Source organism: Aythya ferina, assembly GCF_964211825.1.
Source record: "Aythya ferina genome assembly, chromosome: 5".
Taxonomy (NCBI): domain Eukaryota; kingdom Metazoa; phylum Chordata; class Aves; order Anseriformes; family Anatidae; genus Aythya; species Aythya ferina.
This window is the reverse complement of record NC_140301.1, coordinates 49823974-49849631: the sequence shown is the minus strand read 5'-3', so window position 1 is coordinate 49849631 and position 25658 is coordinate 49823974. Positions and strand designations below refer to the sequence as shown.

Below are 25658 nucleotides of genomic sequence, written 5' to 3'. Positions count from 1 at the left end.
TCAACAGAAAGCCTCACTTTGATCATCTTAATTTTTAATAACCCCAACAAGAAATACCACTCACTCTTTTCACAATAGTCAGGACATCTTTGTCTTTCTCTTGACACAAAAGTTTCCGTATACATAACTCCAACTGCTGAAGCAAATGTTTATCACTGGGAATCTTCAGAGTAGATTTAACTTTTGGCAACAAATAGCACAGCTTCATTCTGTCAAAAAAATAATAAGAATGATAATTCATCTTTTGATGCAGAATTTAATAAACATTATTGATTTTTGACTTGCATGCTGCTATTTGACTTAAAAAAAAATAAATTATTTGAAGATAAAGCATGAAATTAGTAAGTGTAATTATTCAGAAGTTATTTCAGCTTATGGGTTATCTCCAGCCATACTGTGACATTTTCAAAAAAATTCTCCAGAGATTGGGACCACAGACACATATTTGAAGCTCAAAAGATTTTATTTTTTTTTTAAACCTCAAAAGATAAGCAGATCTCTAGATTTTCAAAATGACCTACATGCCCAGCAGAAGCTGTGAGCTGATAAATTGATTGAGGATACAATTTTAAAGGCAGTAAATTAAGGGAGAAACATTATTCATAAAAAATATTCAAGAACATAAACTTCAAACTTAACAGCTATTCTGCTCTGACACGCCATGGACGAATTTTTATTTGTTACTACAGTGCCCTTGTGTAATTTAAGTTTGGCTACTTGCAAACTGAATGCCATAAAGCACTTAGATGAACTTAACTGTGTCTTTTCTGTACTAAGAACAGAAGCAATTATCGGCCTTAAACTCTGGATACGGCTTCTAAATTGGTTATATAAAAAACATATGCATTCCTTTTTCTAACTTTAAAATCAAAATACTCCACATATTAATTAAAAGTATTTAATACATTTAAGAAAAGAAAACTCTGCATTTGATCAGACTGTAACAACATAATAGTGAATAATTTTAATCTAAAATAGAATTTTTAATAAATGAAGAATATGGTGATATTCTCTGTTGTTCTCAGATTCCATTCGCTTGATCAGAGACAATCCTATGTCAGAAATTACAGCATTGTGATGAACAACATTCTGAAGATTTTTCTTACATGAATTTCTCTCATATTTTTATATGTTCAAAATATTTTAACCTTCCTATCTTCCTATTATAAAGAACTATATCACTCAGTAGAAAGCTGGAATTTCATCTCCCTAATTTTTTATTTTTTATTTTTTCCCTTTTTTGACATCAAGAGGTAAGATCTAGTTCTGACTTTTAAACTTCACAACAGACTGTGAGTTCCTTTTAAAAAAATGTTGGGGAACAGTCCAGCAAAGAATTATGCCAAAAACGTGTCAATTAAGGTTTCATTACATTTTAATAGTATATCAGTAGAGCTTTCAACTGAAATGTATTTAAAAAGCAATAAATCACATAAGATTATACACAAATGAAGGTGGGTTTTGTTGTTTTTTTTTTGTTTGTTTGTTTGTTTGTTTTTTTTTAGCATAATCACCTTAACACAAGAACATGAAACATGAATGTCAATCTACATGCACAAAATGACTTAGTTTTTAGGTTTGGGAACTTGCTGACCTAAGATGTAGTAGTTTAATACTAAACACAAGGTCTATTTAAACACTGCTTTACTTCACAATAAACTGTATTTAGTGAACTTTACTGAATAGATACATGTATGTGCAAATTATGCTTACATAAGCCTCTATGAAGCATTAGTATTAGATGCTTAGACATATTAAGGATGACAACATGATTTATACAAATCAGCAAACAAAGTTCAAAATCAAACAAAATACATGACAAAAACAAACAAACTACCAAAGTAACAACTTTCTTATTGGTAATCACTACTGAACTGCCTGGGCTGATCTGTTCAGGGAAGAAAATATAAAGTCTCTATTAAAATAAAGTAAAAAGTACTGTATGAAAACGAGTAACATACTAAATCCCCTATATTTTCTTTTCTTTTTCAATTAACTTTAACAATGAAGTAGAAAATTTACTCACAAGGAGAAACCTACACTAACTCCTAAACTTTGACCACTGAAAGAATTACTCTTGTTTAGCTTTACATATTATGTTGAAATTGATGGAGACTGCTAGGTTCAGCTTGTGTCCCTAGACCCATGAAACAGATTACTTTCTTCTCACCTACCAGTGTTTCACATTCTTTTTCACTCCCCATACCTGACACTTTTGATCAGTCCCCAAATACTCAGACTGACCTGCTTGTGTGTTTTTTTGACATTATGCCCATAAGTCCTCTACACCTTTAGAACTAGTCATGCTGAAGGCTTCTTATTCAAGCCCCATTATTTAAACAAGACATAAAAAATCATAACTGTATTTGTTAATATATTATTTTTTTCCCTGTACACTGCTACATACTCTTTGCACAGTACCTCACATTTGCCACTGGGTCATGTGTAAGTTCAAGCACAGGCAGAAAGAAGTATTTACAGAAGAATGACTTTGAAAAGAGTTCCATAATGAATTCACAAGTATCTAAAAAACGAAGTCTGTTCCAATAACTTTTTCCTTGGCCCAGTTCTGAAAAATAATAATCCACAAATATTAGCTGTAAAGTTTTCTTTGTCACCCTTTTAAAGTTTAACCTTTGACTCAAAGATGATAATCACGCTTGTCATAAAGGCACACCACTTCAACCTGAATTCTTCCCATCAGTGAAAGACTAACCCTCTGAAATCAGCGACCATTTCTGTCAGTGAGCACTTTTGTCAGATATCCAATCCATGCCTTTAATCGTTCAAAAAAAATGAAAAATATCAGGTGAACTTGTTACTGGATTGAACAAAGCCTGGCATGCCATTTAGATGATGTCAGAGGTGTATTAAAATTACAGTGTAAATATTAAATAATTTTGATGAGAACAATTCAACCTTCTAACTCATCTTTAGAACACACAACATAGGCCAGAACGTCAACTTACTCATGTGACTAGTTCATTCAAAAAATAATTTCTGAGATTTATCCAACATTTCTTATGTTGAAGCCTTCAGAGAATTATACTTCTGTAGAGGAACTCTGCTCTGTGTGTTGCAGCACCTACAACTAAATAATTTTGGATTCAAGAAGTAGGGTTGGAGGGGTCTTGGCATATCAATTTCCCACATTGCCTCTCCCCATTTCTTTTGCATAAACTTCAGAGATATTCCTATATATATATACAAAGTATGTTTTGACTGGTGATAATGTGAGCAACTGTCTAAGTATAATGCCACCAACGATGGAAATTGCACTGAATACATATATAACCATAAATAGATCTTCAGCCAATACTAACTCGCATCTTTAAGTAATCAAGGAAAAATTATCTTACGTTCAATCAGTTTCTGAATAACCTCATGCCTCTGTTCTTGTTTGCGATTATAACGTAAATAAACACAGAGAGTTCGAGCAGCTGCTTTTTGGACTGGCAGGACATTCTTGAAAGAAAGAAAAGAAATACTGTTAAACATACTTGAAGGAGTATATAACCAAAAATGTATAAAAATCAAGAAGTAGAATAAATAGCTGAAAGTTAGCCCAACTTTATACATTTTCATATAATAGCCCCATCCCTGTAAGTGTTCAAGGCCAGGCTGGATGGGGCTTTGAGCAAATTGATCTAGTGGGTAGTGCCTCTGCCTGTGGCAGGGGTGGTGGAACTACATGACCTTTAAGGTCCTTTCCAACCCAATTGGTTCTATGATTCTATGATCAATTAAGAATGTATATATCAGTCTTGCAGAATGAAAAAACGATATAGCTGTACACATTTTTACTTGGTAAATCAAACCTGAAGATGTACGATTAAAATTTTAGAATGTGTTGAAATTGCTTATGAATCCAAGCCAAAAAATAAAGTAGGCCAAATGCTCTGAAATATATTAAATGTTCTCCAACCCAATAATATCTGATGTTTATGAGGTTAAATTGAGGGATTTCCAAAATCTTGACTTTTCAAAGTCAATACGTCTTGTATTCAATACTTCCACATACTTCTTATCCTTTAATACCACATAATTTAGTGGAGGGCTGTTAGCGTTAGGTTGGAGGTTGGACTCGATGACCTTGAGGTCTCTTCCAACCTAGAAAATTCTGTGATTCTGTAATTAGCATTACTAAGGACTGGGCTCTTCTTTTCTCAAAGTGAAAAGTTATCAAACTTTTCTTTTCTTGCAATATAAGCCCATCATACTTCTTACAATTCAAGATTAACAGACATTCAAAGCCATTTCATGATTGTTCGGTTTAATTAGAAATATAGTGTTCCCCAGGGCTCAGTACTGGGCCCAGTTCTCTTCGATATTTTTATCAATTATCTGGACAAGGAGATCAAGTGTACCCTCAGTAAGTTCCCAGACAACACCAAGTTGAACAGCAGTGTTGATCTGCTCAAGGGTAGGAGGCTCTGCAGAGGGATCTGGATAGGGTGGACCGATGGTCTGAGACAGACTGTATGAGGTTCATCATGGCCAAGGGCTGGGTCCTGCACTTGGGGCACAACAAACCCATGCAATGCTACAGGCTGTGGAGAGTGGCTAGAAACATGGCGGAAAGGGACCTGGAGGTGTTGGTTGACAGCCAGCTGAAAATGAGCCAGGGTGTTCAGGTGGCCAAGAAGGCCAACAGCATCCTGCTTGTATCAGAAATATCATGGCCAGCAGGAGTAGGGAGGTGATCATCCCCCTGTACTCAGCTCTGGTGAGGCCGCACCTCGAGTACTGTGTTCAGTTTTGGGCCCCTGGCTATAAGAAGGACATTAAGGTGCTGGAGCATGTCCAAAGAAGGGCAACAAAGCAGGTGAAGGGTCTAGAGAACAAGTCTTATGAGGAGCAGCTGAGGGTGCTGGGGTTGTTTAACCTGGAGAAAAGATGGCTCAGGGGAGACCTTATCACACTCTACAACTAACTTAAAGGAGGAAATAGCAAGGTGGGGATTGGGCTCTTCTCCCAAGGACCAAGTGGTAAGACAAGAGGAAATGGCCTTAAATTGCACCAGAGGAGGTTAAGGTTAGAAATAAAGAAAAATTTATTCACTGAAGTGATTGTGAACTATTGGAACAGGCTGCTCAGGAAAGTAGTTGAACCACCATACCTGGAGGTCTTCAAAAGATGTGTAGATGTAAAGCTTAGTGACACAGCTTAGTAGTGGCCTTGGCAGTGCTAGGTTAGATGTTGGTCTAGAATGATCTGAGAGATCTTTTCCAGCCTAAATGATTCTATGATAGTCCTTTAATATTTTTATTAGTTTTTATAACCCAAACTTTTCTCAAGTTGAATAGATATATGGTTGGCATAACTGCTTCATTTTTAGGTGCAACTACTTGAAAAATACTTTTTTTGCCTAGAAATTTGGTCCTGAAATGTTTGAACATTTATATGTTTCCACCAAGCACAATTTATCATGTACCATTTTGTCTTAAATTCATTTCCCATAAAGCACTGTCTCCCTACATTGAGAAGAAAGACCGTAATTTATTATAGAAAATACCAGCCTACCAAGGAGAATGGAGGAAGAATGGGAATATTAGTCTACTCAAATACAGTTCTTGTGAAACCTGGCAACAGTCTATGATTTTCATGACAGAGTTGTCATGGAAAAATGTAGATTATTTGATGTCTATTTGCAATTTTAGTTATGTCTGTTATGCAAAATCAGACTGGTAGAGGTTATGCCAATGTAGAATATTAATCAAACACTTTTTGATTCAAATATGACAGGCAAAAACAAAGAGATAGCAGCTTTGTTTAATGATTTTAAGGTGTATCTCAGAGGAAAGTGTTTTGATTTACCTAGAAACAAACTGGTAACAAGCACAAAAAAAGGAAAGAATAGTTGAGGGAGTGGAATTTGATAATCTGTCAATACAAATTTTGCTCCTCAAACTGGGGGAAAAGAGTTCATGGAGCATTTTTTTTATAAAATAAAACACAGCCTGATATACTATATGCAGTGAGAAATACTATGTTAAGATAAATGTTTAAATAGTGCTACATATAGCAAATATCTAGTATTAATTGTTTTAAATACCGTAAACAAATGAAAAACAACAAGAAAGAGACGGGCTCACATTTGTCAAAATGATTGTCAACATTCTGTGAAGAAAACGGTAATAAATCTGATCACTCGATATGATATGAGGGAGACATGCATATTTTTGTAGTAACTTCTCATGAGTTCTCCACTTTAATGAAGTTGCAGCTCTCTGTTCTGCTGTTGTTAATGCAGGAATCAAGTCAGGAATAGAGAGTAACTAGAAATAAAAATATAAACATAATTTCATATTTTCTACCTGTATGACATGTTACTAGGCTTAAAAACAAAGCACAAAAAAATGTAAAGAGGAGATAGATTTTAAGCAGTCAATTAATTGTTCTAGGCAAACAGGATCAGCTATACTGTGACCATTGCCAGGAGGTGTTATTCTTTTTCTTAAAAAAATCTGATCACGATTACACTACCTCTCTTACACAGTAAATTCCATGGTTAACTACTCAGAAAGCTATTCCAGTAACTAACTAAATACACCTTCAGTTCCAATCCTGACAATGAAAAACAATTTACTGTTCTCTTTGTAATATCTTTTTACAGGTATGAAGACAATTATGACAGTCCACTTTGTCTTTTCTTCTTTAAACCAAATAAATCCCCTTTTCCTCCTAGACTCATAAACTTTGCAGCTACTTTTCTCAGCTTCCTACTTCATTTTGGAAGAAATTGTACATCTTATCTCAGTAGGAGGCAAGGACTTTATAGTAGGCAAGCTAAATTCACTTTTGCAATAAGCAAAGTGAAATACACTGCCACACTTGACATGGCACTTGTTACATGTTGTATGCATTTACAGTTATAAACATCTGATAAATTTTAAATAATAGTTTCAACTTTTGTCCATAAAGTAACAACAACAACAAAAAAATACATTCTCTATTCATTTAGCTCAAAACAGCATCTTGAAGCAGAAGATACCTTTTATGTTCCATTTTCAGGTGAGGAGTCACTGAATAAACCATCACCCAGAGCCACATAAAATTAAATTAAATAAGCAAAGTTGAGAAGTAAATTCAGATTTCCCAAGTCCTAATTCAATGCGCTTACATTAGGAAAGTGACTTCCTATTACCAGCAACCATGTCTGAAAACGGCAACTGTTGGCAGTTGCAACAGCAATATACCAAAAAAATTTGGTATTAACAATTACTCTTTCAGTGTGAAATTTTTAAAAAGCATTGTCAGTTTTGATTTGTCTTAATGACTGTTTCAAAATCTGATCTATTGCAGCAAATCTGTGGTTAATTAGATATAGACCACTGAAAAAAAAAATCATTTTTACAATAAGTTTAATCTTTAAAATCTTTTCTTACTTATTAAAGGTTAAAAATAAAAATAAGTAATGAAAAGCCAGAAGCTCTGTGTTTCTCCAGAGCAGAAGCTAATCATGAAAACATTATTACACAATTACTGAAATAACTTTGCTACCAGCTTCATTTAAATTTAGAAAGTAGATTGAAAAACATAGGATTACCCACCTTGCTTTCTGCTCCACTGTTTTCTCCTCCATTAGTTGTCATTAGTTCAAGGATTTCAGGAAGGTGACCTACTAGTGCATCTAACACCTATTTAAAGAAAGGTCGTATAAATGAGGTCTGTAAATTAACTCCAGTCAATTTCTGTCTCTCACCACTATATCCCTTCTATGTTACTGCTGCTCTGTCACACCAATGTAGAGAAAAAAAAAAGAGGTACAACTTATTTGTACTGATGAAGCCTGGTCTGAGATTTAAAACTGATGTTTTAATATAGTAATATAAGTATTATAGGATTCATTTTAGGAAAACAGAATTATAGCTTTGATTTACATCAATACCACAGTCAGTGCTTTCTAAAATGTTCACAGCATACAATATTTAAAAAGTAACATTCATTCTTAAGAATGATCTTCATTTCATAGACAGTTAAGTAACAGCCTAGACAAACATGAAGAAATGTATTTTGGATATTTTCCATCTGAATCTTAAAAGCAACTCTTCCTCATTTAACTGCCATTGATAATTTAGAACAGAATATTTATCCTTTATTAACAGAATAACCTTACATTCAAAGGTTGCTAGATTTGAAACTAGACTAGAAAATTATATCATTAAATATTATTTGGTACCAGTTCTGACTTTTATACCGGATATTTTTATTAGATAGATATAATTAGGATAATTTTTCAAAATTACCAGCTGCTTCTGAGTCTCAACCTTCAGTTATTCAACTTGAGAAATCTTTTAAAATTGGTCAGAATTTCACAAACTAAAAGTAGTTCTATGAACACTTTTAATTCCCTTGAAAATGCCTAACAAAGGATACCAAAAGAAGCACCTCAAAGCAAAATTATTTTTTCTATGTCATATCCAAGGATCCTATACAGAAAAAAATGGATCAAGTATTGGAATAATTGGTACAAGAGGAAACAGTGGTTTTGTCTCAAACAAAGACCTTTTTCAATCCAAAAGTTTTGCTACAGTATCTGTTATACATACCTACATGACTCGTGCTTTATACAGGTTGAAACTAAGGCACACTAAACTAAACCATCTCCAGAACACCCAGAAATTCTGTACTAGAGCTTGGACTAAAACTTTTCTACATATGTCGATCTTTGAACCACAGACAACTGCATCTCCTCTTCAGTGGGAGAGATGTAAATAAAAGAAAGCAAAAACCTGGAATGCTATCAACAAATATTTTAACACAGTACCAAAACCAAATATTTCCACAGAATTTGTAAGGTTATAAACAATAAAACAATCAATAAAATATTTAGAATGAATATTTTTTTTAAGTTACTGAATTCAGCATGGGTTAACTGAATTCAAGCACCTTCCTATTTTCCTCCTTTTTATTCACAGAAGGCTTGCATCTTTATGAAGTGTCTGTGAAACAGAAGTAAAAGCTACAGATTATTTCAAGCAGTTACTGTCTTATTGCAGAGTTATTAAACATTATAAAGTTCCAATAAAAGTATATTACCTCCAGTGACTCATCTTGTAATAGTGTAACCAGTTCTTTATGAATTGTATACACACCAGAATTTAAAAGCTTAGCAACCTCAAAAAAAAAAAAAGAAAAGAACAAACAAAAAACAGTGAGATAGCAAGATAAACCATACTTTAATTCCATGGCACTGCAGGAACTATGCTGCATGTGCTTACTTTTCAACAACCATGGGGGGATGCAAAACAATTTTTTAATATCAGCCTTCTAAAGTTACGTACTTTCCTGTTGATCACATTAAAAATATGCTTATATAAAGAATATGAAACAAGAAACATATATATTACCTAACCATGAAACATGCTTATAGAATAAACTCTATTTCACATTTTCCAAAAAAAATTAGGACTGCATTGCAAGGTTATAAAAAAAAAATAAATAATTCTGGAATATTCAAATATCAAACTTCGTGATCCATAAAAGTGTAAACAGTCAGCTACATAATTTACAAAAGATAAAATATAAAAATTGGCTTAGGCTGTTCTGCATTTCAAGGTTCCCCAGCGTAAGAAGTTTTCACTCCTTTATTATTTGTTTTGTTCTTCTAGTGATAAGTCACATATAAATTTCTAAAAAATACCAGAAGTCCATCTCCAAACTGTTAAAAAAGTCTTATAACAAATATGATAAAAATCTGAAGAATGACATTTTTGCCATACAGAATACTTAGACAATGATTTTTAATGGCTTTCGTTGTTTATATAAAGCACATAAAGATAAGAGCTTACTTCCAATCAAGATTAAGTTTTAAGGAAATGGTTACTGGAGGTTACTGAAATATATATACATATATCCAGCTACCAGTGAATGCCATAAAATACTTACATCTGCCTGTCATGTGGTTGCTTAGCTATGGTTTTAAAAATACATCAACCAGCACTAAATGTACATTCAGACTAAGGTATAACTTTACAGATTTTTCTTAATGAGTTAAAATACTTTACATATATGCAGACAGAACCTTGAAAGTGTTATATATCTGACATAAAACATGCAGAATGGTATGCTAACTTAATAATTTCAATAATTAACTGGATTATCACTCATTAAGGCAAGGCATCAACAGGCATGGAGAGGTGGAAATCAATCCATCTTCCTTAAGATGGTGGAAGTAAAGCCACCTTAGCTTCATAGAATCTATGATTCAATGATTCATTTATTTCCCTACTAGTGATTTAAATGCTTTCAGCAAGCTGCTTAGCTTATCATTTTTCCCAGCTACATAATGGCATAAAAGGCTAGTTTAAGGATTTAAATACAAAGACTCTATGTAAAGCACTATGAAAACCTTGAAGACTTCCAATATGGATTACTAAAATCAGGAGAGTGCACATTTGTTTCTCAAATTCACTCCATATAGCTAATAGTATTTATGCAGTTCAAGAATTTTTTGAACTTTTATGAAAATAATGTACTAGAACTTTTGTAAACCAAGTGGCATAATAAAAATACATTGGCTTTTATATCTGCATAAATTTCCAAGTAGTTTCATACGAAATTTGAGCATTCAAGCTAGTCTTGATATATGTAAATACTCTACACAGAATGGCAGCGTAGTAGCACAATGTACAGTTCTAAAGAAGTTTTACAGGACCAAAGTGGCAAGCTCCTTTCTCCTGCGCCTCTCACAATAGCATTCAAAACATTCAAATATTCCAATTACTGAAATTGCTTATGTTTGTGGTACTAGACCAGCTTTTTCCAGATTTTGATTCTTAAAAGCTCACCTCACAATAAACTACTGTAGTCTAATGTCACACAATTTAAATACACTAATATGTATACAGGCTATAATAATGTTTCATAAGGGACTGAACACCTTTGACAAATTAATTTTAACAAGTTTTTTCAAATCTTTTTCCTTTGGGTTGAACAGTCATAAATGTAATTTTAAAGAACAAAACATAAACAAAAACACATAAGTACTAACAAAGAAGCATTGTAGACTTACTTCATAGAAGCTTATGGCCATAGTATATCGGACAGGAACTTCAGGGTCATGACAAAGGCAGAAGAATATAGAATATAGTTCTAAATGAAAGTTCTTTGGATCCACAAAAACTATCATGGCCTATGGAAAAATAGTCTCTAATTAACAGTATTGCTAAAGAGCTACACTATCAGAGAAGAAAACAATGAATTACAACCAGCAAGACACTTGAAGATAATAGGTTGTGATTTTAAAGACAAAGCGTTGTATTTTTGATGGTTGTGTCAAAATACAGGCATCAGACAAGTTAAAGGCTTAAGGACTATGTGATTTGCAGATCTTTCAGATGCACTGGAGGCTTTTTTTTCTGAAGACAGAGATTAAAAACACGAGGTATACACCTCAGTTTTATATATCATGTTAATGTTTTGGTAATCTAGTGGAAACTGCAATTGGAGACCTCAGAACATTTTAACGAGCGAAAAAACAAGCATCTGAATTTCAACGTAATTGTGTGTGTACATACCTTTTTGCTCAAATAAACCAACAGATTTCTACCTACATACTTGGTGCTTGTCTATAAAAAGTAGAATAAAAATAAGTGTCTACCAGCTCTTGGTGTTATCTTATTTTCTTTATAAATGCAGAATGTCAAAATACAAAATGGATTTAGAAAATCATGAGTGGTAAATTTAAATACCTCTTACAAACTAGAAAATCCTTTTTGTATTCAGGCAGGAACATATCTAAAATATGAATCTAAACATTCAGACTTAATCTTCAAGTCGTTGCAATGTCATGACACACACAAAAAAACTAGCCTTGGATGGTTTGAAATTAGCTACTCTGCTTCACAGTTATCTTTTCAAAGCCTTTGTGCTAACGGTTTAGAGAACACTTACAGGAAGAATGAGACCAGCAATTTCTTGGAACTTGAATTTTCCAAGGGAGAGATGGAATCTAGCTAAAATGCATAACTGTTGGTAATAACTTCTCTATCCTTCTCATGGTTCTATACAGTGAACATTATACATTACACAACTCAGGTAACTTCAGATTAATGTTACTTACTGGAAAATTGTAAGCACAATTCTTCCTCACTGAAATATACTTCTTTTCCTGTTCCAGAGTTTGAAGTTGTAGTTGATTATCATTGTGTCCATTTTCCTGCTGCAAACCCAGTGTGGAAAGCTTCTTATAAAATTCCAAAAACCGTAAGTGCTGCTCAGGAGTAAAAATGCCTCAAAAATAAATAAATAATAAATAAATAAAAATAAAAGAAGCTTACTTTTCTCATTACAAATGCTATTAATAATGTCCCAAACTCATTTACAAATCTTTGAAATATGCCAAGATTTAACCTACCCTCCCCCCTTGAGCCTAGTGCAGAAAGAAAAATGACACCTAGCTACAACAGAGTGAATTTTCTGTTTATATAATTTTTGAAATAGGTTTTTAAGAGCAGGACTGTGTATTTATATTTTTGTTCCATTACTATTGGTTTAATTTTTATTAATTATTTAGATCTTTATGGAACTCAGTCACATGAACACTGCTTGCCTCCAGGAAGTAGAAAAATTGGGCCACCTTGCAACAGATAGTAGAGGTATAAGAACAAAATTAGAAAACATACAAGCTGGAATGCAACTAGCAAGATGACTTCAAAAATTAACAGGTCATTTCATAAGTATGCATTTGTAAGGGACTTATCAAGGAAGGGCTGAGTTTTCTAATCAAGGGAAACAGAAAAGCTATCAGTGATTGATACCAAGAGGTTGAAATGCTTAATGCTTATTTTCTTTTTCAAACTTCACTAGTATAATCAGGCTCAGTACAATTAATGACTGACAAAGGTGCCAGCTTCAAGTAGAGAAGAAAAAGGTCAGTGAATACTTAAGCCATGACAGACATTTTCAAAATGTGCAAGGTCAGATGTCCTTCAGTTCACTATGAAAGAATATTAGAATTACTAGCTGCTGAAATCTTACATAAGTGGCATCAGACTGGAAAAGGGCTGAAATGGTACCATCAGAGGGGGAAGAACAAGCCATATAATTATAGATCACTCAGATTAACTTTGCGTTTTTGAAAAATGACAAAAAAAATCACAAAATGTACTTGTAAACACTGAAAAGGAATCAAGAAAATGAGTAACAGCCAACAGGGCAAATGAAAGGTTATCAAACTGATTCCATTTCCATCTAATACTGGATAAGACCTTTGAATACAAAAAATACAGTAAAGGGCATGTGTGTTAACAGTTTAATAAGCAAGGGATCAGAAATAGAGATGAGAATTGATAAACTGGTTTCAAAGTGGTTTCAAAACTGCATGAAAAAGCAGTTAAAAGAAAGCTACCAAATAGTTCGCTCTCAAAACAGACAAATGTATGAAGAAAGGCCTATCCTTGTTCTGTTACTATTCAATATTTTCACTTTTTTGGATGTTGCATTACAGAATATGCTTATTAAATATTCTGACAACATCAACCTAGAAGGAAGACTGTTATTCCTTCAGAAGATAGTTTTAGAGTTTAAAATGATCTTCAGAAACTGGACATATCGTATTAAAATTTTAGGCTGTTATTCCATTAGTACATTGGTAAGGTATCACGCTTAGCCATATATGTCAAGAAAGAGAAAGAGTAACTAGATGATAGTTTTATAAAAAGAAAAAAAGAAAAAGAAAAAAAGAAAAAAGAAAAAACTAAATTTTGAGCTGCTTCTGTTCATAGGCTGCACTTGAAGAAATACTGTCTAACTATTGCAATCTGTTAAATTGAAAAAAAAAAAACAGGCTATTTTTCACAGTTAAAAATGTAAAAAGCAATTTAGATTGCAACGCATGAAATAGGCCTTCCACTTTGTTCTGCTTTACTAGGGTGTAACCTTCGAGAAAAATGGGAACCAGTCAGATGGCATTCAGAGGTGAAAGGAGATCAACAACTGAAGTCAGTCAACCTTAAGAAGACAGGGAAGACATGATAAAAACAGGATGGCCTCTTCTATCTCTTCATTTCTGTAAACACTTAGGCCCTGTGGAATAGCCCTTTCAAGTTATTTGCAGTGAAGCAACTGTCGCTTTGATAGTGTCTAGCCTGATCATAAAGGATGATTTTAAAGATCTGTAAGAAATATCAAAGGGCTTAAGAATCTAGGGGAAAATTCACTGTCATTTAAAACTGTGTTCTTCTCCTTCCCAGGTAAGCTCTGTTTAAAGAATCAAAGGTGGGCAGAATGATCAAAAAAAAGATCTGCTGAGCTCAAGTTCTAAGGTACAGAAAACAGGAATTATGGGTACAGATTTGGCCTCAGCTGCAGCTGGGAAATCCATACGGTATTAGATCTCCTTTCTCCCTTCAAGGTCCTTATGGGCTATGCAGAAAAAATATCAAGCACAAAAGTGAACGTACAAAGTTAGCATCATACTGTGCTGTCAAAGGTTTCTAGTTTCAAACATTCAGTCACCCAACTCAGATCTTTCAGAATATTCAACAAAGTATCAAAAAATAATAAAATAAAATAACAAAATCAGTCAAATCAATAAATAAAAGCCATTATGTTTCTACTTCTGTCCCTGTCTAAACATAAAAGAACAATAACAAAATGGACTCCTTAAGTGAAAATTCACAAACCCAATATTTATGCAATAGATGATTTCAGACTTTTACTGCCATATTATTTAATTTGATGTATTCAAATGTGGATATTTTCTAAGTGCTTCAAATTTTCCAACCTTCCCTTAATCTTAAAAAAGATTATTTTTAAAGAACATTAAATCGTACCATATAATCCATTGCACAGTTTCCCTAAATGGAAAGACAAAGAAACTAGGATAGATTCATCTGCTTTGAAGGACTTTTCACAGAATGATTTCACTAAGGGGAGCACAGTTTGACTCCTATCATCTGTAAAACAAAAGACATTTTTAAGGTTAGCCATTTGTTATCAAACATCTAAAATGACCACATAGAGTGGACTTCTAAAATAAGTTACGAAAAATGTAATTTTGCTTAGGAATCTTTTTGGCAGTCACTTACTGAGGCAGAAAATAGGAGATAAAAGAAAGTGATGAGTACTACCATAACACAAGTCCTGATTTTTAACACCTTACCTGTTTTCTGTCTGTCTTTGTGCATTTATAAGGAAAGGGCACTCACCACTAAAGGACGGGACAGAAAATAAATGCACAGCTACTAACTTCTTTGTTCACCAGGAATACAGGGAGATAAAGAATACACGGTATTCCAACAATAAAAATTCTTACAATAGTAGGAATACAGGGACATCTAGACCAAACATGACCATGACCATGATGGTAAAAAAGAAAAATCTGGATCTGTTGGAAGTTAATTTTTTCAACCTAGTGAGAAGAAGAGGTTGCAATTCTTTTGGTAAACAACAAATTCACAGAGAAACTAAATAATCAAGGGGAAAGAAAAAAATATGAAATAATTTAGAAAGTGAAGTAAAATCCAGCAAATAGTGGCAAGCACCCTGCTTCCCTATAAAATAAAGGAGGAAATGTTCAAAGAAGCCATTTTGACTACTTTTAAATAAAGCCATTGTATTTTAAAATATTCAGATTTTAAAGTGATGAGGATTTTTTTTTAATGGTAACTTAATTCCCAAATTCATCAAATTCATACGAATGAACAACATATTTAGGTTGACCTGAAAAAATATTTTTTTATTGTGGGAAAGAAACCCTAGGATATAATTTTGAGTCATCTACCTTCACAATGTTTGTTTTGTAGTTCAGCCATGAAACCAAAAATTACTCAAACCAAACTTCTACAAACACATTCCTTGCAAAACTGTTAATAATCCCTGATTGCCTTCTCTAAGTTTTTGGGGTTTTGATAATTCTTTTTGACAGCTAAAAGCAGTAGTTAAAAGCAATTGGGAAGGTGGGGGAAAAACAGGGAGGAACAAAGAGAAGCAGAAACTTGACAGCATCAGTGTAATGGCTCAAGAATTTGAAAATTAACCTACTACTGTACTTGCTAATATAAGCACTCATTGCTAAAAAGTTCATTGATTGTATTTTCCCTAAAACTATCTTATTTCTTTTTGTATGTCTCCATATGGCTTATACATAGTGATGTATTTCAGTAATTCATCACCAAGTTCCTGTAAAGTAAATATTTGCTCATCACTCACGTATCAGGAGGGAGTAGTATAGTCAGTAAGATGGGTGTGGGAGTGGGAAATGTGGTGCAAAATACAGAGTTGCTAATGAAGATAAACAACTGCAGAGGTTGGAAAAAGACCATATAAAGAGCAAAGTGGCAAGCTATGAGCAGCAATCAACAATCACTAACAGAGCTTATAATAGAAAACTTTTTACGTATACATTATTGGAAGGAACTTTAGTGTATTTCACTTCTTTGTACTGCCTCAGTTGTAAACAAACAGTGGAGAACACAACTGATACAGAGCCAAAGCTGCCTGCTATTGTCTACCTATATACCACTGAAAAATTTTCAGGAATGGTGATTGTAGGACTGGGCACTGCAGTTATCCAGAATGTTCCCATGCATGGGAGCAGTTCGAGTAGCTCTCCTTAAAGTTCGCTCCAATCACTATTGCACTGAACTTGTGCACCATGAATGTCAGCATCCCACTACCACTAAGCCAGTACCAGATTCAAGAGAGAATTTCTTCTTCCTCCCATGAAGACACAGACACTCACCCCTACACCTGGACTGACATGAAATATTCATGCTGTTTACAGGAAAGATATTACAGGAAAGTGTTTACAGGAAAGAGCACTGGGAAAATTACAAGCATTTACATTTTCCATTATAAATAAAATGGAAAGCTTTATATAATACACACACTTTCTCATTGTAAATAAGAAAACTTTCAGTGCCATATATGCACAAATTTATGATTAAAATAGCAATTGCTCATGCTTAGTACCTCTAAAACAGATCAGTTGTGCAAACTGCATTTTATGGGACATGACGAATTTTTTTTTTGTGTTCCAAAACTAATGTTTGTCATACAACACTCAATGTTGAAAATAGATTTGAAAATGTTGAAAACATTTGCTGATACACACACATAAATATCATGTCATTGCCCAGCCTGGTTTCTTCAGCTCAGAAGGCAGGCTTCAGTCTGCCTAGGACTACCTTTGATTAAGAGGCAAAAAAAAGTTAATGGCAAAAAAAAACCACAAGTATCTGCATATGTTTAACTAACATTTTGTATTACGCATATTAACAGTATTAAGTAAATACTAACAACCCAATATTCCTATCTTTCATAGAGTAATTTTACTCACACAATTTAGTTTCATTATACTAGATGCTTAGAATAAGAAAGTAACTTACTTTGTGGACAGCTGGTTTACCCTTCTTAAAATAAATGTATTCATAAAGCATTGCAGGACATGAAATACATACAGAACAAATGAGAAAACAAAAAATATTGCAGACAGAAGAAAAATTTAATTATATTTATAACCTGTATTAAGAACTGGGCTACCAAGCCTAAGTTAAGTCCTTACCTGCATCAAACATATCAAGCAGATTCACTATTGTCTCAAAAGCTGCAAGGCGTACACTGCTGCCCTCATCTCTTGCCAGCTCTACCAATTCAGGAAGCACTACAGTTTTGGTTAGTTCTGTCCTACAAATTGAGGCAAGCATTTAACAAGAAAACATAATGAAACAATGTTGCTATAGCAAAAAATAATTATTATTATTATTTCCTGAAATACCAATTTAGACATTGTTTGGGTGGCCAAGAAGGAAAAAATGTCTAAGTTGTAAGAAAATTAAAATTAAATAACAACATGCAATCAATCTCAGGACTTTATTCTTCATCAGCCATGGAAATAAACAAGCTTAAAACGTGAAACTTCATTTATATAAAAGCATTCAAATGAACTCAAAATAAATCAGACAAAATGCATTCTGAAAAAGCTCAAAGGAGTCCAGCTATTTCACTAAGCCACTAAGAAAACTCTTCTGATCAAATATTCAGAAAATACAAACTGCTCAATGCTATGGAAGAGTACATTCCAAAGCCAAAATGATTGAATATGGTTCATAGAAACCATAAAATATCTGGAGCTGGATTGATATATCTAGAAATACTATGTTTCAAAGACAAGCCTTCTTTACAAAGGGTAAGCAACTACTGCTCAGAGAACACACATCTTCCTGACTAGTCCAAACATGAGCTTTTAGGCTTGTTTTAAAGTAGTAATAAAATGGTTCTGCTTGCCTGTTTTTGCCTTGATAATGACTATCATTGTCTGTGTGTGTGATGGTCCTGACGACTTCAATCTTGACATTGGCAGCAAACTGCTATACTAGGGACTGAATTAGAAATCAGGGTTTCATCAGAGAGGTGACTAAGAAGGAGTGAAAGACTCTTGACACAGAATCATTTGCGCAGTAAGGTGACTGCAAAGTAAGATGAAAAAGAATTCATCTCCAGGAGCAAGAGCACAGCTTTTGTAGAAGCTACCAACCAGCACAACTTTCCAATGTCCCAATGAAAAGCTAATTCTTCATTGCTTGATTGACCCTGTCATGCTCTTTCTTTTTTTCTTCTGTTTAATAGAAGTGAAGATAAGAAGCTCACTTTGTTCTGCTCTCATGTACAAGCTCTTGGTCTGTCCATCAATTAGTGAAAGCTGTTGTAAGCACCAGATATCAAGAATGGGACCTCAGCAATTTATAAAAGCCAGGGATCTCACCCTCAATGTTTATACTGGGCAAAATATAAAGCTGCAGGGAAATGCTGGTAAAATTATACTACACAAGCATTAACTGAGATGACAAAATCAAAGCTACATTTGACGCTTCATGCAAACGTATACAAAGAATTCAAATTCTATCATTTCAATCACAGCTTTTAATACAAAGCCAATCACAACCTCTAGGACAACAGACTTTTACAGAACTACAAATGCTCCAAATTTCCTTCCTATTAGTCTAACCAAGACCAACTATCCCTTTTATAGGTCAATGTGAATACTAACACTTGCAAATTTTATAAATAACCATTATCAGTGATTTGTACCTTGGAAAGTATTATTGTTACTAGTAAATCAAACTGTAGCTTAAAAGTTTTCTTCCAAACAGATGATTAATTATTTATTTAATATTATGAGAAAATCACAATACCATTTAGTGATAACATCACTAAATAGTAACATCTTGGAACTGCTGTCACATTATGCTTTCATCATTTACGTGAAGATGTGCTTATTTCTGTTAATTTAATTATCTTTATTTTTCTACTACCTATTCATCCTCAACACAAAACACAGCAACCACTTACACATTGAAAATACCAACAGTTTCCCACTTCTATGGACTAAAGCATCTAAATCACTGGGGAGGGACCAGGCAGAAAACTCAGACAGAAAGTAGTGTGTATGGGTATGTAAATGCTAAAAACAGAAGCTGGGGAGAAAAGAATTAAAGGAAATGATACAAAATGGACCACTAATTGATAACTATGTATTTAGCTCTATTAAACTACCGTACTAATGCTGGGTAAATTGACTGTAATACTGCCATTTGACACTGAGTAATACCTACCTCATTTTTAGACTTCCATCTCCAAGGCATAATACATCCAATTTAGTTCATTTTAAAGACAGAAAGTCTTTCCTCATTCAATAGAATGAGGAAAATGTTATTTCCGTTCCAAAATGGTCATTTATTAGTATAAGTTAATGCCCCCTTGTTACACATGAAAATAATTGTATTGTTTCTGCTTTCATATCAAGTATACCTTGAAATTAAAAAGCATTTGGAGAGGGAGTACAGAAAACAACATAAATGCACACATTCAAGTGTATTTCAATACCTGCCTGTCCATATATACCTGTCTTATATGTGAAACAAAACTGTTGAAAGAATATTCACAGATTGACACAAGTGCTTCCTAAAAGCTGCTACATAAAACCACTTTCTTCTTCTCAATAGACTGAGTTACAGGGCAAGGAAATCTATGCAGCTGTACGTTTTTTCAAATATATAAAAGGTTTCCAGGTTTATACGAAAGCAATATTCTGTGACTATGTCCACATCCTAGATAATATTTATTTTACTCAGAATAACATATAGATTATTTTAAAAATATATATTGTACTGTATTGTGTAAATCATCTTCAAAGACAGATTCATACATGTATGATTGCTTCTCAGCTCTTGATTATAAAAGAGGTTAACTGAAAAGGTTAGAGAAATCTATGGAAATGCAGATTTTATCTCATATGAAAACAACAAAAAAAAAATCTCATAGTATTGAACAAAAACAAACGAGAAAAGAGGAATGAAGATGACTGAAAAAGACAAGAACATACGATGCAGAAAGAGACAGAAGAGAGAAGTAAAGGACTATATTCCAAGTGAAGACTGAAATCAGGAAGCAAAAATTAAAAAAAAAAAAAAAAAAAAAAAACTTTGCAGGCATGTTTTTGTGGCTTTCCATTTTGGTAGCACCTAAAGACTCCAAACTAACATGACAGGTTAGAACCACCCCTCCCTTTAAAGGAGTTTTTAAGTGGTCAATCTCTGAAGAAAAACAGAACCCTCTCTTTCACTCATCTTTAATCTCCCACTAGACAGAATTCAATTTTAAGATAATTAAAGATATGTGAGATACCTGAGAGCAATCATAATAAATACATTTTCAAATTATTCAGTCATTCAGTTTAGTAAAGTGTTTATTACTTTTTCAGTTTATAAATATCAACAAATACTATCTTTGTTTTCGGCAATCACAGGTTCTTTTAAATACAAAGCTGTTCAATACGAAAAATGTTAAAACGTTTTACCATGCTAAGCTCCTTTTTGTTATAAAAGAAAATAAATACAAAAACAAGTGAATACTTTACTTAGTTATGAATAACAATGAATAATATTATATTTTCAACATTATTCACATCCTTTGAATTTTCTACTGCAAGGACCTTGCAGTAGAGCCATCTAAAGCACAAATATAAAATTATTTTATATGCGATATGGGCAAGTTTATCTGGGAATGTAGAAATTACTGTTCAGTATGACATTACCAAAACAATGTGAAATTAAGCATGTTACAGCAATGCTTAGCTCTTGCTGTGAATATTATTTCCCCTCTATCTGAGCAGGTTAAAAAACAGCATGAACATGCATTTCTTCAGTATTCTCTGACTCACAGGTTAACAACATTGTTTACAGGAATTCCTGGGGCTTTTTGTTTGTTTTAAAAACTTGGCATCTAAATAACAACATAACTCTTCATTAAAAAAATATCTTCCACAGGCACAGGCACAACTTCCACAAACATCAGTACTAACAAACTGAAGTGCATTTTTACAGTATCTTTCAAATTATGTTTCAGCCTCATCCCTGAATCTGCTCATAAATTCACAATTTTAGAGGCCAGAGGGACTATTAAGATTTCATCTATCCACCTGGGTAACAGGGAATATCACTTGATTACTTCTTCAAGTCTGTAAGACAATGTACTGCTTTTTAAATTTTATTTATTTATTTATTTATTTTTATTTCCTGGCACAGGAACAGGTGGACAGAGCAAGAATTTTAAAATAGCTGTTCACTTAGGGACTACCCCTGGATTTGTGGTTAATATGTTCTGTGCTATGTTAAAATAAATCTTCATGAACTGTTTCTATTACTATATGTGCATTATGAAGGTCTTCAGACTTAGAGTTGACAATGAACTGAAATTTGCTTGCAAAACACACATTCTTTTGCGAAAAATGGCATAATAATAATAATTAGAAACAATACTTGCCATAATCCTCATATTTTTAAATATACCTAGTGTCATCGACATAAAATTGAAATGATCTCAGGAAGCTATTGATAAACTCATTATTTACCAAAAAAAAAATAAAATAAAATGTTTTTATGGTTCTGCAATTCTACTATCATAAAGAAGTAAAAATATGAAAATGGACAACAGCCAACTGTAATTTCTAAGAACTAACCTGCACACACCAAATTCATTATTAAACATGCAAAAATTAAGCTAGAAAACTTAAAAGGGTTAAAGAAAAAATCTCTTTTTAGGTTACCATTAAACAGTTCATAGGAAGATTTTGCATTTAAAAGCAGTTATGCAAATTATACTCACCCTATTCCTTGAGCTATATGCTCCAGCTGCCGACACATGCAAGTTCTTACTTCATACTCTACATCCTGGCACAGTGATTTTACCAATGGAAGAATCTCTCTTTTAACACTAAAAACATGAACATTTTTTATTAATATATAGAACAATAATATATAAAATCCACTTTATAGTGCTCAAATTATATCCCTATATGACTTGTAAGATTAATTTTTTTAACTAATTTATCAAACGTGGCAAATGATTTTTCTGAAAACTTGAAATTATAAACTATATGTTATTAAGAAATAGAAAAAGGGTTATTTATAGTCATTATTATTTCCTCATATTTCATCTATTATGTTTTTTAAACTAACAAAATAGCAGATAGGTTTAGAGATGCTGTCCTCATTTCATAACTATTTTCAGTACAAATTTTGAACAAACACTGTAAGAATACAATATAAATGGACGTGCAAATCCCAAATAATCTTGTCTTTACTTTGAAAACAGAAAAGATAGGAATCCTAATAAAAGCTGTTTGTTTTTTTTGAGTCAGAAATCATAATGGAATAAGACAGCTCTACTGATTCAGATGTGGATTAATCTTTTCCTGTGTATATCAAAGATGCTCCAAATCATCACTTGATTAATCTCCAAAACAGCACTTATACACTGCTGTAGGTCAGTCTTCTGACACCTTTTGAAACTTTGCCACAAAACTTAGTCAGCATTTTCCTGAAGATAAACCTAATTCTTACAGCTTGTGAAGATTTCATAAGACCTGAAGCCTGGTACATGTGCCAAGTACAATCTGAGCTCCCATGGTGAAAACCAGTGTCTTTTTTTTTTTTTTTTTCTCTCTCCATTTTCACATTACATAGTCCAAATTGCAGAACCTATTGAATATTTATCTAATTATGAACTGAAACTGTGATCCATATACTACCATAATCTCAGAAGCCATTAGGCTATTGTAGGATTATAAAATACATAGAAAAGTTAACTTTAAGCTTCACTACATCTAGGTGAAGGCAGTAATCTCTTCCATATCTTTCAGCCTTGAAGGTGAGATGAATGAATGATTTCAACTAATGTACTCTTTGGCCTTCTGTCAAGAGGTTAGAATACTGCTGTCTATATGTTACAGAATTCAACAGACCAAAAAACATCCACACATAGGAAAAAAAGGACAGTGGCTGAGGTAGTGACTAGTAATGCTGTGGGGTGAAGATTAGCCTGTGTATTTTTGCCATCTTGTGTATTTGTGTGGCATTTTATACAATGAGATATCACTCCTTATCAAGGCTTTAGGGCCTAGTGAAATAAAAACAATAGAATGGATTAGGAGAGACAGCACACTTGGCAGTCTCTAATACCTCTGCTTTGGTATGTATGCATAACCAAAGAGATATTTAAAAAGAATGTAGAACATGAATTTAAGATCAAAAGCTTCAGCACTGCAATGCCTTTAAGCAAGTAGATGCGAGTATTCACATTAAATCAATGGCAGATACAAAACAACTATTTTGAATTCTCTTTAAGTAAAAACACATACTACAACTTGGCAGATTTGGCCTTTGTGTTTCCCTTCATTGCGCAAGATGCTGTCATGAGTATTCATAAAGTGTCTCTATCCAAATCTTTACATTGTTTTAAAATTCAAAAGAAAGAATATGAGGACAGACAAGCAAATTTTTAAGTCAGTTTGCACAGCCTCCATTTATCACAGTGAAAATTAATTTACTTCTTATAGCAAAATTTTTCTAGAACTTGCAAAGATTATACATAGTCTTGGGAGCTTGGCACTTCAGATTCCTCTAAAGTAGGCAGTACTTTCAAAAAAAGACTCAATTTCAGCTAGCTGTTGGAACAGAGGGTAGACAAAGTAATGTTCTATTCCACAGTTGTGACTTCGTCCAAAATCTATAGCATAACCTGGAAGTCATGTGAAATATGAAAGAAAGGTTTTTAATTATAGTGTATATTTTATGAGGAAAACCAGTGCGATTCTGAAGAATAAAGTGAAGATATGTTTATATATTGCCTTCTCCTGAGGCCAAACATATGTCCTTAGCCAATACCAAAACCCGTCCTGTAAGAGGAATGATAGGGTGTCTTGTATCTTATTCGGCCTGTGACATTCTAAACCCGTGGATCAAGGTCTCTTTTCAGTTTTCTAAACTGTGCGCAGAGAACTCTAATACAGGATCAACATATCCAGAAAATTTTCAACCAGCTTCTTAACATGTAGCTTTTTCATGTCTGATATGTGTAATCAACATAGCAAATGAAAGTTCTAGATAGCTTCATTTTAGTTGCTTATAGTTCTTTTTTATTGAAGAAAAAATCATATTTTAAATAAATTTATTCCTAAACATCTTCTCATACAGTCCTGTTGTTCATGTTTTCCATTATCCTGAATTTTTGCATTTTGTGATAGATGAAAGTCACTATCAGACTGAACCTCCTGAGCTAGACATGGCTGCTGTGAATCTAGTAACCCTCGGTGGATTTCTTTCATAACAGGAAAAAAAAAAAAAAAAAAAAAAGAAAGAAAAAAAAAAAAAGCGTCCAATTGCCTGGACTGGTGAAAAGGTGTAACTATCATAAGACTGGAATGACTCCAAAGAATGCACTGTACCAACTGTTTGGGACAAATAAGGTATTCAGATTTACTTTTCCTGTTGTGAACCAGTCCAACCCCATCTAATAGCTGGATACTATCAAGGAACAACAATAGCTTCTAATGAATCTCCACATAGTTATATGTAGGGAAAAAAAAAATAAAATAAAAATTAGGAACAAGAGTTCTTAAGGGTTTGTCTTTACAACAAGAAAATCTAAGGTGATGTTGTGTTTTTTCTCTCTACGTTGCAGAGATATCCATTCCTAGAAAGAAAAACAATATGCAAGAATGATGTGAAAATGGCATCCATTTGAACCCGTGAAAGACCATACAATCTGAAGTTATAAATTGATGTACATCAGCAAGTGTGAATATGCTAGTTACACAGCGAACATCTTTTATTTTTACTTACTACCCTAATAAAGGGATCTATAAGAGGAAAGCATTTAATTTTTGTAATCAAGTCTACTTTTGTGCCAACTTTTGTCTCTGAAAAAAGAAATACTGATATAAACCATGGAAAGAAAATACATGGACAGTCTACTCACATATGAGCTTCAAATTTGTAAGCTAATTTTCCCATGATTTTACAACTAACTAAGCGGGACTGAAGTGATTGAGAAATCTGTGCCTTGGAAACAAGTGGATTCAGGATCTATATAAAGGAAAAGAGAAGAAATATCAGCAGTAAATAATGTATTCCCCTTCTTAAAAAAAAAAAAACAGGAAAACATAACACAAATGTCACCTATTCCGTACATGGAATTAAACAGTACTAAAAATAGTAATACATATGTACGTTAATAGTCTACTGGAAACCTGCATTTAATCTTCAGTGCTAATTATAGTGTATTAAATCAATATCTTGGCCCAAATAGCAGTTTGTGATTCACATCACAGCCAGTTTTACATCTGTCTACTTGTGTCTTTATTTTGAGAC

General features: G+C 33.3%; 1 protein-coding gene across 5 annotated transcripts in view; it reads right to left on the bottom strand.

Annotated features, from left to right (window-relative positions):
* PPP4R4 (protein phosphatase 4 regulatory subunit 4) overlaps window positions 1-25658 on the bottom strand; it is an 80496-nt gene that overhangs the window by 12471 nt on the left and 42367 nt on the right. For 4 of the 5 annotated variants that reach the window (XR_014693449.1, XM_084520657.1, XM_084520656.1 and 1 more), the window contains exons 6-17: window positions 25267-25373; window positions 22114-22221; window positions 17513-17634; window positions 14781-14903; window positions 12068-12237; window positions 11018-11137; window positions 9043-9120; window positions 7554-7640; window positions 6096-6278; window positions 3360-3465; window positions 2422-2569; window positions 65-209 (exon numbers count right to left, since the gene is read on the bottom strand). Coding sequence is in view for 4 of the 5 variants with exons in the window: in XM_084520657.1 (XP_084376783.1) it covers window positions 65-209; window positions 2422-2569; window positions 3360-3465; window positions 6096-6278; window positions 7554-7640; window positions 9043-9120; window positions 11018-11137; window positions 12068-12237; window positions 14781-14903; window positions 17513-17634; window positions 22114-22221; window positions 25267-25373 (1497 nt within the window). In the remaining variant the exon portion in view is untranslated. The remainder of the gene's footprint in view (window positions 1-64; window positions 210-2421; window positions 2570-3359; window positions 3466-6095; window positions 6279-7553; window positions 7641-9042; window positions 9121-11017; window positions 11138-12067; window positions 12238-14780; window positions 14904-17512; window positions 17635-22113; window positions 22222-25266; window positions 25374-25658) is intronic. The other variant, XM_084520658.1, reaches the window with a different exon arrangement.